Here is a 15,283-nt window from a genome sequence, read left to right as displayed (position 1 = left end):
AAAAGTCATGGGAGGATCCTTCAGCTCTGGTCTGTCAAAACGTTCCGGAGAAAATATGCCCTCTTGAATTTCTTTTCCAAGTGTGCGATAGGCTGTTTTGACAGTAATTATTTGGGTCACAGGGCGTACCAAACTGAGGAAGTCGCATACAGAACAGATCAGGATGAATACATGTAACGTTACTTTATTCCAATGCTTGCCACCAATATCATCAATATTGTTGCTTTTGGTGGCTGTGCGGCTGCTGCTTATGTCTCAGGATTTGCTGTCATAGATGTGCAGGAATACAAGGCGTCCTGCAGGCTGAGACGTACAATCCAAGTTGCTATCAGACTATTATTACTGCATGCTGACCTTTCAGCAAATTCTCCAGAGTATGCCAGCCCTGCAATTCACAGAAATATGAGCATGTGACAAAAAATCCTGGAATTTTGAATGAATATCTGCGCACAAAATATCCTCATTCCCTTTGCATCAGAGGATTTAGAATCTGCATTGTCCATTTATCCTCGCTCTATTCACTTTTATACTTTAACCTTGAAGGCATTTTCCCTGACAGTCATTAACTTTGGCCTTTAAAGCAATGAATGGCAAACCAACCCTTTCTGTAGGTAAGCAAACATTTATGATAAGTGTCTAGGTGAAATCTCAACACCTATTTATTCGCAATTTTTCTATCAGGAATGACAGTCCCCTTTGTTCCACTGGAAGAAAAACAATGAGTGTACCTCGCAGAGCAATTTATTTTCAATCTATTCAATTTATTACTTCCCTTTACTGCAGGCATGGGGGGAACCCTTTCCATTCAGCTCTTAGAAAAACAGCGAGGTGTGGTCTACTCATGGTTCACTCACTTTTACATTTATACCTGTTAGCTTTTGTTCACCTCTCTAGATAAACAGCAAGGCGTGGGCCAAAGCTGCCAATCACTAATGCTGTACCTCTGCCTTGAGACTGACCCCCTCTCAGTGTAAAACTTAACCCTTGGAAGTCATGTACAAGTTAGAATATAATTATGTGATAGGCTTAATATAATAAGGCTTTACCCACGGTGGTCAGGTTTGAATTCAAGTAGAAATATTCAGGTTTAAACTGTAGTGAAGGGGCTTAAAAAGTCCAGGAAGGTATATAATGAGTACAACAATGACTTGGAAACAAAAACTGTCATTTAGACTCCAAACTGTAGTTGACGTATGCACGGAAACAAAAGGGGAAATTAAGTTCAGCCATAGTTCAAACAGTCAATTCACCTCTGCTATTTTATTTCTCTTTAAAACCACTCAGACTCTCTACTTCTTTAAGACAGTGTCAACCCTAAGCCTGTGTTTCTGTGAGGCCTGGGGCTGAGTCTTTGATCAAACAAACACCATGGTGTGGGATATCAGTGCGAGTCTTGCCTCTTTCACTCGTGTGTGACCTGAAGGATGTTATCATTCACATGGGTAAAGCATGCTGCAGTTACAGTCACCTTACACACTTACTTACACACACACACACACACACACACCCCCAAACAACAGCCTGGCATCGCTGGGAAATCTGGAGTGATGTCATGAATGATTAAGATTAGAGCGGTGTAGTGTGTCAAGAGAACAGGGCTAAACACAAAGTGGAGAACACACATGCTTATTTGCTGAAGTAAAAATAAAACCATCAATGCCAAAATAGGGCAGTGATGATATTTACTGTCATTATCAATTAAACCAGTGATATCTCATAGCAGCTGAGCACAACGTGATTATCGCTTACTTGTTTGTTGTTACAGGAATAACAACCAAGTTAAAACCAGACCAGTTTTTTTTGTGCCTGTCACATTACGCAACAGGTTTTAAGAACATTGTGTGCAAAACATCACAGTGTGTTAATATAATTAAATTGCCAGTGAGGTGCAAACAAGTTTACCCTGTCTTCAGCAAAACAGACATGAAAATATAAACGCATACTATAAAGAATTCAGAACAAATTAACATCCCAGATCTTCAGCCTCCATCATTTAAAAGGGGAGTGCAGCTGAGATCAGGGCAGCTCTCTCAACATCTATGCATTAAATAATGGGTTCATGAGCCCAAAGTCTATTTTCAGTTTGTACTATTGTCACACACACAAAAACCCCCGCTTCAAAGCTTCGTTCATTACACTGACATTCAAATTCTAAATCAAGATCTGAATGCCGCTCATAATATAAAAACGTAATAACAACCAGGGCCCCGTTTCAGAAAGCGCGATTAGTGAAAATTCTGAGTATGTTAAGCCTGAGATGAGGGAAACTCTGTGTTTTCTGTTTCAGGGAGCAAGATCAGATAAACCCTAGATCAGTAACTCCGGCAACTGATGCTGTGAACCTAACCTCCTCGGAAGGAGGTTTAAACTTTTTGTCAGTTTGAACCTATAGACACATTTTCCACTGCAAAAAAAATAAATAAAACATTAGGCAAATAGGCTAACCTACTGGGTGTGACAGTGACTTTACAACCATAGGTTCATGAGTAAATGGTGTCTTACATTTGATCTAGGCCTATACATACAGGTGCTGGTCATATAATTAGAATATCATCAAAAAGTTGATTTATTTCTGTAATTCCATTAACTCCACATATTTCAAGTGTTCATTCCTTTTAATTTTGATGATTATAACTGACAACTAAAAAAACCCCAAAATCAGTATCTCAGAAATATTCTGATATTTCTATTTCTATATTCTAAATATCTCTGTATTTCCCGTCAAGTTACAGCTTATTAAATACAGCCTTCCTATTTAAAATTGAATGTAATGGCCTATAGGAGAATTCCAGCACTTTATCATTAATTCCAGTCTGGTAAATGATGAATGAGCGACGCTGTATAAAAAGTACTAATGTTAACATATTGATCCTTTCTCCACTCCTGCGTTTTAGGTCCACATTGTCACGCATTCTTATTTCTAGCTCCACCCGATTAAAATGGAGGCTCTGCCTTTCTTGACTCGTTGCCATAGTGAATTGTAGTATCAGAGCTCCAGTGATGATGGCTTTTTTTCATCCCCACGTACGCGCTTCCATCAGGTTCAGCATACTCTGAGTTGATTGAACTTATTCTGATCAGCTGTTCTGTAGAGTTTCCCACCTCAGGCTCAGTCAACTCAGAGCTCAGGTCTAAGCTTTGTTAAGCCTGCTTTCTGAAACAGAGCCCAGGTCACATCGCTGTCTCAGTCACTCTGTCTGCTTGGCAGAGAGGCATATGCAGTTTAAGGGGGACCAGAGATTATACACTGCTCAAAAAAATAAAGGGAACACTAAAATAACACATCCTAGATCTGAATGAATGAATTTAATCTCATTAAATACTCCTTTCTCTTTACATAGTTGAATGTGCTGACAACAAAATCACACAAAAATGATCAATGGAAATCAAATTTATCAACCCATGGAGGTCTGGATTTGGAGTCACACTCAAAATCAAAGTGGAAAACCACACTACAGGCCGATCCAACTTTGATGTAATGTCCTTAAAACAAGTCAAAATGAGGCTCAGTAGTGTGTGTGGCCTCCACGTGTCTGTATGACCTCCCTCTAATGCATGGACATGCTTCTGATGAGGCATCCACCAACTCCTGGACAGTCTGTGGTGCAACATGGCGTTGGTGGATGGAGCGAGACATGATGTCCCAGATGAGCTCAATTGGATTCAGGTCTGGGGAACGGGCGGGCCAGTCCATAGCATCAATGCCTTCCTCTTGCAGGAACTGCTGACACACTCCAGCCACATGAGGTCTAGCATTGTCTTGCATTAGGAGGAACCCAGGGCCAATCACTGGACGTCGGGCCCTCATACCACCCTCATGGAGTCTGTTTCTGACCGTTTGAGCAGACACATGCACATTTGTGGCCTGCTGGAGGTCATTTTGCAGGGCTCTGGCAGTGCTCCTCCTGCTCCTCCTTGCACAAAGGCGGAGGTAGCGGTCCTGCTGCTGGGTTGTTGCCCTCCTACGGCCTCCTCCACGTCTCCTGATGTACTGGCCTGTCTCCTGGTAGCGCCTCCATGCTCTGGACACTACGCTGACAGACACAGCAAACCTTCTGGCCACAGCTCGCATTGATGTGCCATCCTGGATGAGCTGCACTAGCTGAGCCACTTGTGTGGGTTGTAGACTCCGTCTCATGCTACCACTAGAGTGAAAGCACCGCCAGCATTCAAAAGTGACCAAAACATCAGCCAGGAAGCATAGGAACTGAGAAGGGGTCTGTGGTCACCACCTGCAGAACCACTCCTTTATTGGGGGTGTCTTGCTGATTGCCTATAATTTCCACCTGTTGTCTATTCCATTTGCACAACAGCATGTGAAACTGACTGTCAGTCAGTGTTGCTTCCTGAGTGGACAGTTTCACAGGAGTGTGATTGACTTGGAGTTACATTGTGTTGTTTAAGTGTTCCCTTTATTTTTTTGAGCAGTGTACAATAAAAAGACATAATGTTAGTTTATAATTGTTTTTTATGATTTTCTTTGTTAAACTACTATACATTAAACAGTGACTGAAGCCATGGGTGATTTGTTTGTGGTAGTCAGGGGGGTTAAGGTGTCACTCGGCTGGTCTAAGTGCTGCGCTAACGCTTTCCCTGTCCCTTTGTTTCATTAAATAGCATGAGCTGTGTGTGTGTGTGTGTTTGATCATTCATCCGTCCTGTATCCTCACTACCTGGTTACATAACACAACTACACCTGCATCTTAACAATTCCCTCAACAAAAGACAGAGGTGGTGTGTGTGTGTGTGTGTTTGTGTATGTAGCACATTCATGCATGAGCTTGGGTTTGCCTGATTAATTTTAAAATGCACATGCATATGGCAATAAACTGCATTTATTTAGTATCACGTGTCGACACATGAGGCCTGCACAACTCAAAGGCACATCAGTACACATATGAACAACCAGGTTACACAAACACATGGTCAAATATTTAAAATTGTGTTATGTAATGTAATGTTAAGATGGACTTATTATGGATGTGTATACGTGTGCACATGTACGCAAGCATTTCCCCAGGGAGAGGAGATGAAAGGTGAGTACAGGACGGGAGAGTGGCTCCCACACCGCTGAACATACAGCCTACAACACCAGAGGATCAGATGACAAGCTTCAGCCAACACACACACACACACACACACACACACACACACACGCTCATGTAGTATGCACAGATACGAATCATGTTTTTGTCTCCTTCTACCTCCTCACCTCTCTCTCACACATGCATTCCAAAGGGTAACACACTGGACATATTTCTTAGCCCTGGGAAAAACTATTGCTGTAATTGTGTCAGTGACTTTATCATGCACACAAAGACACAAAGACTATTGCTGTCCTCACACATGGGGGGGCCAAACAAATATTTACTAGCGTTTCCCTGGTTGACAGATACACACAAATATACAAGGTTTAAAAGACACACTGGATAATTCCCACGTAATTCCCAAGAATATCCCAATTACAAGCTATTATGGCTCATGAGTATTGTAATGTAATTAGAAAGAGATTAAAAATAAATCTTCTACCATACTTTTAAAAGGAAGTTTAGTCACGGTTGGATTTGCTTAAGGAACCTTACACACCCTGTGTCTGTGAAAAGATGCCAAAGAGCGACGATACTGTATGTATGTGCGTTTCTGCTCGTCAGCGTGTCTCGTGAAAGGTTCAAAGTTCAATTACAAATACACGTAACTTACAATTAAAAGACAACTTGCAAAGATAGAAAATGTATGAAATACTGCATGGAATTTTTATGTAGTGCAAATGTGTGTTCAAGTGTAAAAGAGTGTTTGCGTGTGTCTATAGCAGAATACTGGTTGAGCTAGTTACCTGGCACTGTGTCAGTCATAATTAGTGGTGTGATTCTCACTTGGATTAATCTTTCCTGCCTGCTAACCTGTCTGTCACAATGCTGTTAACATGCCATATGTGCATGTCCATGAGTAGAACAAGGTGTAGCAAGTTTCAGAAGACAGACCTAACGTCACATTGTTTGTTACGCAGTGTGTCAACAAAGCGCGCGAGAAAATACTTCTAAAGATAACAACACAGCAAAATGCAACTCCTGCAGTAAGGACATTTTGTGCAAGGGAGCAAGCAGCTCTAATATGACGAAGCATTTACTTCAACACAGCGTCAGTCTGAAGGTTCACCGTGTTCACTGTTTTGTGGTCTCCCAGTTATAATGACGCACCAGATACAGCTAATGCTAAGGTACAAAACACAGGTGAGCTGACATACACTTTTATATTGAAGGTAAATGAATGAAGTCTACAAATTATTCCAATATATATTTTTCTTAAATATGAGCCACAAAGGGAAAGATGAACAAGCAGAACTGCCACGCATTCACATCAAAGATCGCATGTGTTCTTGTAACACAGTAACGCAGCGTTACTCAGATAATAACTGTTATATTATTACTGTTTTGGAAATAGTACTGCACCAGTTTCTGGGAAAGTAATAAACAGTAACATGTTACTGCCCAATACTGCCTATTGCCCTCTCCAATATGTGGTATTAAGTGTGGTATAAATAATAGTGGGTGTGTACTGATTCACCAGTTCCACTGTTTGGTTCATACCTCGCTTTTTTCCCTTGTTTTTTTGAGGGGGGGCATTATTATTATTATTATATTTTTGGGTGGGTTAATAAAAGTAGTCTAACTTGCAGGCTTGATCGCTCAATAATGACATACTGCCGTTATAATAAACGTACTGCCAATGGAGAAAATGAGCAGAGTAAAGAGTCATACAGGGAGGGAGAGACAGAAAGAGGCAAGCCGGTGAGTTTGCAGTGAGAGACCAGAAGTGTAGGTGTGTTTGTGTGTGTGTGAAGTGAAGCAAAGGGGTGCAGATTTAAGTAGTGAATATATAATACTAAAACAAGATGGAAAATTAACTAGAATAATCTATTTTTAATACAAATATGCTATAAACCTCTAAACTGCCCCCACCCCCCCATCGGCCGCTGCCTCCACAGGTACACTGTCTTAATGAGAGCTCAACAGTCCAGGGAGCAGGTGTGTCGTGACTCGAGACTGGGGACTTTTGTTTTGCGGCTTCAGTCTCTGTTTCTGAACTGTTACAGACGTAAATACTAGCATCCAGATTTTATACATTAAGAAATTGTCTTTGATAAGAATGCAGGACTACAACTAGCCGCTAACAGAGAAGTGGATCTATGACATAAAGATTTCCATCCTTTTCTTGTACATATCCAACATTTACTGTACAACAGATTTCTCTCTCTCAGTCACCACCTCTTTCAAAAAAAGAATCCTGTCCCCTGGTCTGATCTCCTTTATGTGAGAAGCCAACAGAAAGCGGAAAAGCAATTTAAAGGCTCGCCTGCCTCCGGCAGGCAGATACAGTCCATCAAAGAGGTGGTGAGGACGGAACAGCTTAGCTCATCTTCCTGTGCATGTTGGTTGTATTTCCTTGTTTCCCACACACAGCTGCACACCACTCAGTCAGTAACAGACTACACTATTAATGTCTAATCTAGGGATGTACTGAATGCGTTTTTTATACATTCAAAGCTTCTATGTAGGTTTTCAAATTAAGCTTTCAATAGTCGACTATAAAATGCCAACCTCCCATGAGAGTCTTGGGAGGGACATATTGTACAGAAGGTGTGTAACCTACTAAACAGGAAACTACAGGTCTATTTCAGTGCCGTGGTGTCCCCACCCTGCTCTGCTGTAAAATGCTGTGGAAAACACAACAGGATGGGTTAACTCTTTCTGTCTCTCAGCCACTCACACATACTCATCCCATAAACCCATTAGGAAGACCGTAAACACATCAGTATGATCCATTTACCATTGGTGTTTGCACCAAGGTATGACACAAACCAATGAGTCTGCTAATCACCCGGGAACCTGGCTGTGGCTCTCTGCATGTGTGTGTGTGTGTGTGTGTGTGTGTGTGTGTGTGTGTGTGAGGGGGGGGGGGGGGGGGTTGTGGTTAAAATATGACATATCAAACATTCATCAGGGTAAAATATTATGACAAGACAACAAATATCAATGGTAAATTATTTCCCAGTCTAGTGTTGTTGGAATGTAATAAATGTTTTTGTCCTGTGCACTCTCCCCACATTGTGTTTCCTAATAATACACAATGGCAAAAGGTTGACAGGTTCAGTTATCTCTGAACATTGTCTTTGTCAACAAATGTTAAGGGGCCACCTGAAACAAGTAAGACTTTTAAAGTAACTAAATCACAATTTGGCAGCTATATTAATCAGTAGTAGCCAGTTTCAAAAGTCAAAATGCTCTGTGCTAAATACAGAACAAACATAAACACCTAGAAAAGTCTCTAATGTGTTTGAGTCTCCAAATACAGCCACCTTGCATCAACCAGGAGCAGTAGCAAAGACATGGTAGATATACACAGTACTGTAAATTGGTATAACTGTGTACCGCCTATAAACTGTATGTTTGGTCATTTCACCTATTGTCATGGTTTTATTGATATCATCTATAACTTGAACAAAAACTAAAGTCACGACACCCATTCTCACTGCGGTCACAGATGCACTATTATAACAGCTTTTACATCCCTATTAACAGTTTCATGTTGGATCACATTAGTTGAACAACGCAGGTTCACATAAATAGTAAAGCCTCTACTGTATATTAATCAGCCGGTTGGCAGGAATTATTGGTAAAAAAGACAACCTTAAGAATATAATAATAAACTGAGTTTTGGGAACTTAGACATCTTTCTATGTGTTAATAAGTGCAATTCAATCAATCAAATCAATTGTGCAATTATATTATTTTGGGGCGTGCACAAATATACACTAACGTTGACTGTAATCTGAGATATGGGATTCGTACTGGAAGACACTGCGGGCCAGATTTACTAAAGGTTTGCGTGAGTAAAAACGTGTGCAAATTTGATATCACCAACAAATTAACACGTTAGCTGATCTACTAACGGCGTGCACGCAGAATGACGTCTTTCAAAAGTGTAAGACTGGTAAATGGCAGATGAGCAGAGAGAAAAGCCTCAACAATAAGACTCAGTTTAGCTCTAAATATACAGTGTAAGTTACAGTGACTAATGAATAGAGACTACAGCTCTGCAGCTTGTCAGGGTTAAAGTGGAGCTACCATAACAGTGGAGTAATGACATCACTAAACCAAAGTTACATACACTATATTGTCAGAGTTTTAGGTTGCCTGCCTTTACCTGCACATGAAGGGTAATGACATCCCATTCTTAATCTGTAGGGTTTAATATGGAGTTGGCCCACCCTTTGCAGCTATAACACCTTCAACTATTCTGGGAAGGCTGTCCACAAGGTTTAGGAGTGTGTTCATGGGAATCTTTGACCATTCGTCTAGAAGCTCAGTTGTGAGATCAGGCACAGATGTTGGACGAGAAGGCCTGGCTCGCAGTCTCCGCTCTAATTCATCCAAAAGGCGTTATATTGGGTTGAGGTCAAGACTCTAGGCCAGTCTAGTTCTCCAAACCAAACTCGCTCATACATGTCTTTATGGACCTTGCTTTGTGCACTGGTGCGCTGTCATGTTGGAACAGGAAGGGACCTTCCCCAAACCGTTTCCACAAAGTTGGGGGGCATAAAATTGTCCTAAATGTCTTGGTATGCTGAAGCAGTTCCTTTCACTGGAACTAAGGGGCCAAACCCAACACAAGAAATACAATGCAGTCAGGCAAGTACCGTTCTGGAAACCGCCAAACCCAGACTCGTCCATTGGATTGCCAGACAGAGAAGCGTGATTCGTTACTCCAGAGAACACGTCTCCAATGCTCTAGTGTCCAGTAGCGGTGTGCTTTACACCATCCAACACTTTGCATTGCACTTGGTGATGTGAGGCTTGGATGCAGCTGCTCAGCCATGGAAACCCACTGTTCTTGAGCTAATCCAAAGGCCACACAACGTTTGGAGGTCTGTAGCTATTGAGTCTGCAGAAAGTTGGCGACATTGGTGCACTGTGCGCCACAGCATGCGCTGACACTGCTCTGTGATTTGATGTGGCCTACCACTTTGTTGCTGAGTTTCTGTTGTTCCCTATAGATATTTATGTGCCCAGTGGAGATGTGGTACTTTACACCTCAATGTTCAAGTTATAGTGGATTTGTTCAATGTGCTATCTTATGATATAAAAATTTTTTTTACTTTTTACTGGGAAACACAATATACTTAACATAAGAACTGATTTTTGGACATGGATGATTAAAGACTGTCCACATATGAAACATTTAAGTTAACTGTAGCAAGCCTGGAAGATTAATTTGATACGTTCTAGCATTGTCTTGTGGGAGAACATGAAAATAAAAAGCAAACAACCAACTATTCTTACTGAATGACACAATAGATCCTAATCAGCGTATGTGGAACTTTGTTGATCAACAAAAGTTGAAAGGTAAAAAAAAAAAAGCTACTTTGAGCTTGACCACAGCTTTCTTCTACATCCGTCATCTGTCAATAAAAAGGGCTTATTTGGGAAGTTTGATCTTGTTATTACCAGTAAGGTTCTCCCATCTTACTACCTACTGTTACAATTTAGCAACTCCTTCCAAAAAAGCTAAATTTTGTAGACTGTGCTGACTGTTTGGTCAAAGTGTGTGTGTTGAAATAGCTATTTGTGTTGAAATAGCTATTTCGTTTGACTAACAATAAAATACCTTTATTTTAAGCGCAACCATTTACACCACTTTAAACTCCCAACAAACTTATTTTATATTATTAAATGCGCAGTATGTAATTTTCTACAGGTAGGGGTCTTTCAACTCAAAACAATTACAAAATATGTGCTTCGATGACGTTGTGAAGTCGCACGGGATCATGGGAGTTGTTGTCTTCACCATCATTGCCTTCATTGCAGTCAACTTCTCCCGTTTAGGATTTAAGGTAAAAACACTGAATAAAGCAGTCTCTTGCTAAAAAGAAAATCAGTGTCTCTGCAACACTGTTCAGCGGGCCATAGCTCCCCCTAACTTGTTTCTCAGATAACTTAAGATCCAGACGTCTGATGACTAAAATCCTCCGTCCGGTCTAAGAAGTGCATTGTAAAAATGTGGCTTTAGACTGGATTAACAATTTATGACAGCTTCTGGGAGATAACTACAATGCTGACAAAGGGCAATGAGCAAAGGGGATATGACACCTTTGACAGGTGACTGAAACGCACCGTTACCTTGATTAAATGTATCGATTTGTCTAGGTTTGAACACTGTTGGAAACAAAATAACATAGGTCTAGTCTAGTTTTTAGACAACAAGAATACTGTTCAGCTCAGATCCCTCCATTCATCAAGACGACTACAACATCAGTTCCAAATCTGGCTATGCTGTCAGCCAGTATAAAAGGTAAAAGCAAACACAGATGGGGTCAAATTAGTCACTGTGATATGGGCTGAGATACATCTGTCTGACGTGCTTTTACACTCAATACTTAGGGGACTTTAGTGTTTAGATTGATTATTATAAGTAATACTTGAGTTTCTAATAACAGTGTTAGGTGGGCCTTCACTTAATCAAAGTAATGAATGCACACATTAGTATGCAGCACAAGTATTTGTGGTTCGGTGGTTTTGGGGGTGGAATTAAATGATAATACCAAGTCAGTGTTTGATTCCCTTGGGCTGTGTGGGTGTAGTACTAAACACCCACCACTGTCACCACCTTCATCGTACCTCCTATTCTCCAAATCTGTGATGTCAAATGAAAGAGTTTTTACACAGGGGGAAATTAATCACCTGCTGTTTATTCAGACCGGCATTGTTCTGAACTTCTGAGAGCGTGATGAGGGATTTTGTCCATTTCATGAAGAGCAGTAAAAGTACTACAGAGCTAGATGTAATTATCACCCTCTGTGGAAGAGCTCTTATTATTTCTGTATGTTTGACAGATACAATCCATCTGAGGTTCTTACTTGATGAGAGCCGTCCTGAGTCTTGCTGCTTTTGATCTGCGCTTTGAGGAGCGCTGGATAATGGAGGACTTGAAGATTGGATGGACGATGATGGATGAAGGGTAGTAGAACGTAGGGATGAGGGGAGGATTGAAGTGGAGGGAGGAGTCTGGCTATGTGGGTTCTTGTTACTCTGTAGAAGACGGACGGACTTGACTCTGATAGGCTGGATAAGGCTGTGGCTGCTACGACGATGGGCAACCTTGCCAACAGGTCCTGTACCTGTCCTCTTGAAGGTCTGCCCTGATCTAGAAACAAAATCACAGGGTAATAGTAGGTCTACATGACATTTGTAATGGCTGTTCATTGATTAATGTGTAAATTGACACTTTTTTTTACTACATTAATAAATCAATTTATATTCATATAATCAACAGCTAGACCATACTAGTGTTGGGCAAGTTACTCAGAAATTGTAATATAGTACTAGTTGCTTATTACGCCTTAAAAAAGTAATATTATTACTTTACTTATTACTGGGTGGTAAAAGTAACTAGTTATGGTACTTGTTACGTTACTAGTTACTTTACAGTGTTTCATGACAGTGGCAGGGGCGTTATTCTAACTTTGGACAGGTTTGTGCAGCGGTGTTCAGGAGAGAGAGAAAGAGGGAGCAAACGAAGAGATGCTGCACGAATATATGCTCCTCAATGAAATACGATTTTAAATAGCCCGAGGACAAAAAAATATTAGAAAATCAACGTGTGGCAGTCAGCGTTGATAATTATCCAAATTATAGTCTAATTATGGGAAACACTGCTTTCACTACCACCCTTCACTCACAAACAAAGCAGCCGACTTTTTAACTAATATCATATTCATAACAGCAGCAAGGAGTGTGTTTTTTTATAAAGCATATAGCCGCGGCCTAACGTTTCTTAACACCACCGGCTGAAATAAAAAATAAAGCAAGTACTTCCCGACTTTTGAACTACTGTTTTTCTGCACATGTAGCCTGTTTATAAGAGCAGGCTTCAGTAGTTACAAAACGTTACGTTAACGCCACTCTCTCCCGACGAGTCCAAAGCATCAGTGCTTTCTTTCTGTAAGTTTCACGTTGCTGTGCTGCTTCAGCAGATGCTTCAATAAATCAGATGTAGAAATGTTCACGGTTGAAAGCTTTTTGCTGCTCGCACAGAGTTCACACTAGACGACAATGTTCTTTGCATCTTAGACTGTGACACAATAATGGCAGTGGCTGCTTACAGCTGTGGAAAGAACGCCTCTCGCCCTCGTTCTCCACTCTTCCTTTAGTTTTGGCTCTCAGCGGACATGAACAACAAAGTCCTGTGCCACTGAGCTGCCGCACAGTCGTGGATTCACGTCAAGGATGGTGCGTTCAGTAACGAGTAACGCAGCATTAACACGCATTAGTAACTGTAATAATATAACAGAAGTAACAGAAGAGGGAGGGGGAGAGTATTGCTAATTCTGCAAGAATACTTTAGATTAAATTCAGCCACTAAACTTTCTTTTGTGTTTTAAAATATGTACTGAAAGTCTGTCCCACAACTTAAATATCTGGAGCTTATTTTTATTTATTTATTTTTTTTACATACATGGCAGCCAAGAAGAACCATTTAAAGTTGAAATCAAAATATCAAGCATTGGCTGAGAAATGTCAAACATGCTAAAGCAGACAACTAAATATCAATGCACGCACACTGGATAAGAAATAACCTTTTTTCTCTGTCTGTCCATGATTACGCAACACATTTCAAAGGGGCACAACTGTAAAAGGCATCTATGTTAGTAATGCATTATGGAATAGTTGACTAGTTGTTGGACTGGGAACAGATCAGTGTGACTGAGGCCCAGAGATGTTTAGGAAGGTGAAGAAGTGGGACTCAAAGGTTACATACATACAATTTTATATGCTATCACATGGTAAACATGTATGTAATGTATAAAATAAGGGCTAAGTCTGTAACCCAATATCTGGGGATAGAGCATGAAAGATTAATGCAGTTCTTTATACTGTAATGACGCTGATCCTGGGACTTCAAAGACATATGGCATAAAGAACATCCCAAGACAGATTTGGGTTCTGACCTGAAGACACACGCAATCAACTGTCAAACTATCAAAGTGTATAGGATGCATATAAACCTGCTGAGGCAGGCAGGAGAGCAGGGGGAATTCTGAGAGAGGCAAATGCCGCAAAGAACGCAGAACATTCCTACTATTGTTTGAATTTTCCCCTTCTGTAGCTAACTTCATGTTTTGTCTACCAGTTTCTTAACAAATTCAACATGTCTGACAATCATTCCTCAGAGACAAAGACAAAGAGATAGCCAAACTGCTTAGACAATACAGTACAGCAACAGATATGTCACATGGTCATGGAATAATGTCAAGTGGCCGTGGTATTCAAGCAGTGTGACCCTTAAGGCTAAGTAAGAGCGCCAACCCCCTGAACTTTGACCCCTCTGAAGCAGAACCCACTTAGCAAAGTCTGATATGATCTGCATCATTGCCGGATGATTTTTTTTCTTTGATGTTTGGAGTGGCAGCCAAGTCCTGCTCAAACTTTCTGTCTTTCAATGGTGGGCAATGTCGATATAGAGAAGAAAGTACTTTATTTACAAGCAAAATATCATCTAAGTTGATAAAACAATGACAACAAAATGGTGTTCAAGTCTAAATTAGTTGACTTGAATAAATATGAGTTCCGCCTAGTCGGGCAGTGTAATCCTGTCTACCAGAAAAGCCACATTTAAATTAGTAATGTAAGACAAGACCAAAGTTTAAATGTTTAAATGCTCAGGCAGGATTCTAAGATAAGTAACGCAGCCAAATGACTTGTATGACCACGGGAAATATCCTGTATACCTGCTGTTAGCTTATTTATGTTTGTATGTATGAGTGATTCAAACCTTGTTCATGCTTTGAAGGTTTTAGATAAACATTTAAACAGAAATATGTTTGTTCATTTTCCATGACTGCACACTAAATGCACATAAATTATGTAAAATTCTGCAGGGAGAAAACTGATGACGAAAAGCCAGCAGTTTTAGACAAAGACAGAAATGTTATGTATTTCATGTCTGAAATATAAAACATTATCTAAAAACGGTATTGACGACTCCTGAGCAGGGGGATCAAGTTAAACTCTCTCTGTTTTTCAGTTTTTCCAGGTGGAGCCCTTCCTCAACTTGGCTAGATGTCATGTTTGGTCTCATTCTTGTTAAGATGATGTGTGTTTTCAACACCTGGCAGAGAGCATTGTCCAGTTCAACGCTCTACCACTAACTTGCCAGCCAATTACAATAATCCTTTTGGTGACCCCTGGCGACCCCTGTGACCCACAGCCAGGTTAAAACAACCTAA

General features: G+C 40.6%; 1 protein-coding gene across 2 annotated transcripts in view; it reads right to left on the bottom strand.

Annotated features, from left to right (window-relative positions):
* LOC119894199 (carabin-like) overlaps positions 1-15,283 on the bottom strand; it is an 80,255-nt gene that overhangs the window by 9,227 nt on the left and 55,745 nt on the right. The window contains exon 14 of one of the 2 annotated variants that reach the window (XM_038706794.1): positions 11,915-12,201. The exons of the other annotated variant lie outside the window; for it this stretch is intronic. Coding sequence (XP_038562722.1) covers positions 11,915-12,201 — 287 coding nt within the window. The remainder of the gene's footprint in view (positions 1-11,914; positions 12,202-15,283) is intronic. 2 annotated transcript variants of the gene reach the window in all.

Source organism: Micropterus salmoides, unplaced genomic scaffold (assembly GCF_014851395.1).
Source record: "Micropterus salmoides isolate LMB-PRFRI ecotype aquatic unplaced genomic scaffold, ASM1485139v1 Ms_hic_scaffold_8, whole genome shotgun sequence".
Lineage (NCBI taxonomy): Eukaryota > Metazoa > Chordata > Actinopteri > Centrarchiformes > Centrarchidae > Micropterus > Micropterus salmoides.
Note: the sequence above shows the minus strand (reverse complement) of the source record. Positions and strands in the feature narration are given on the sequence as shown.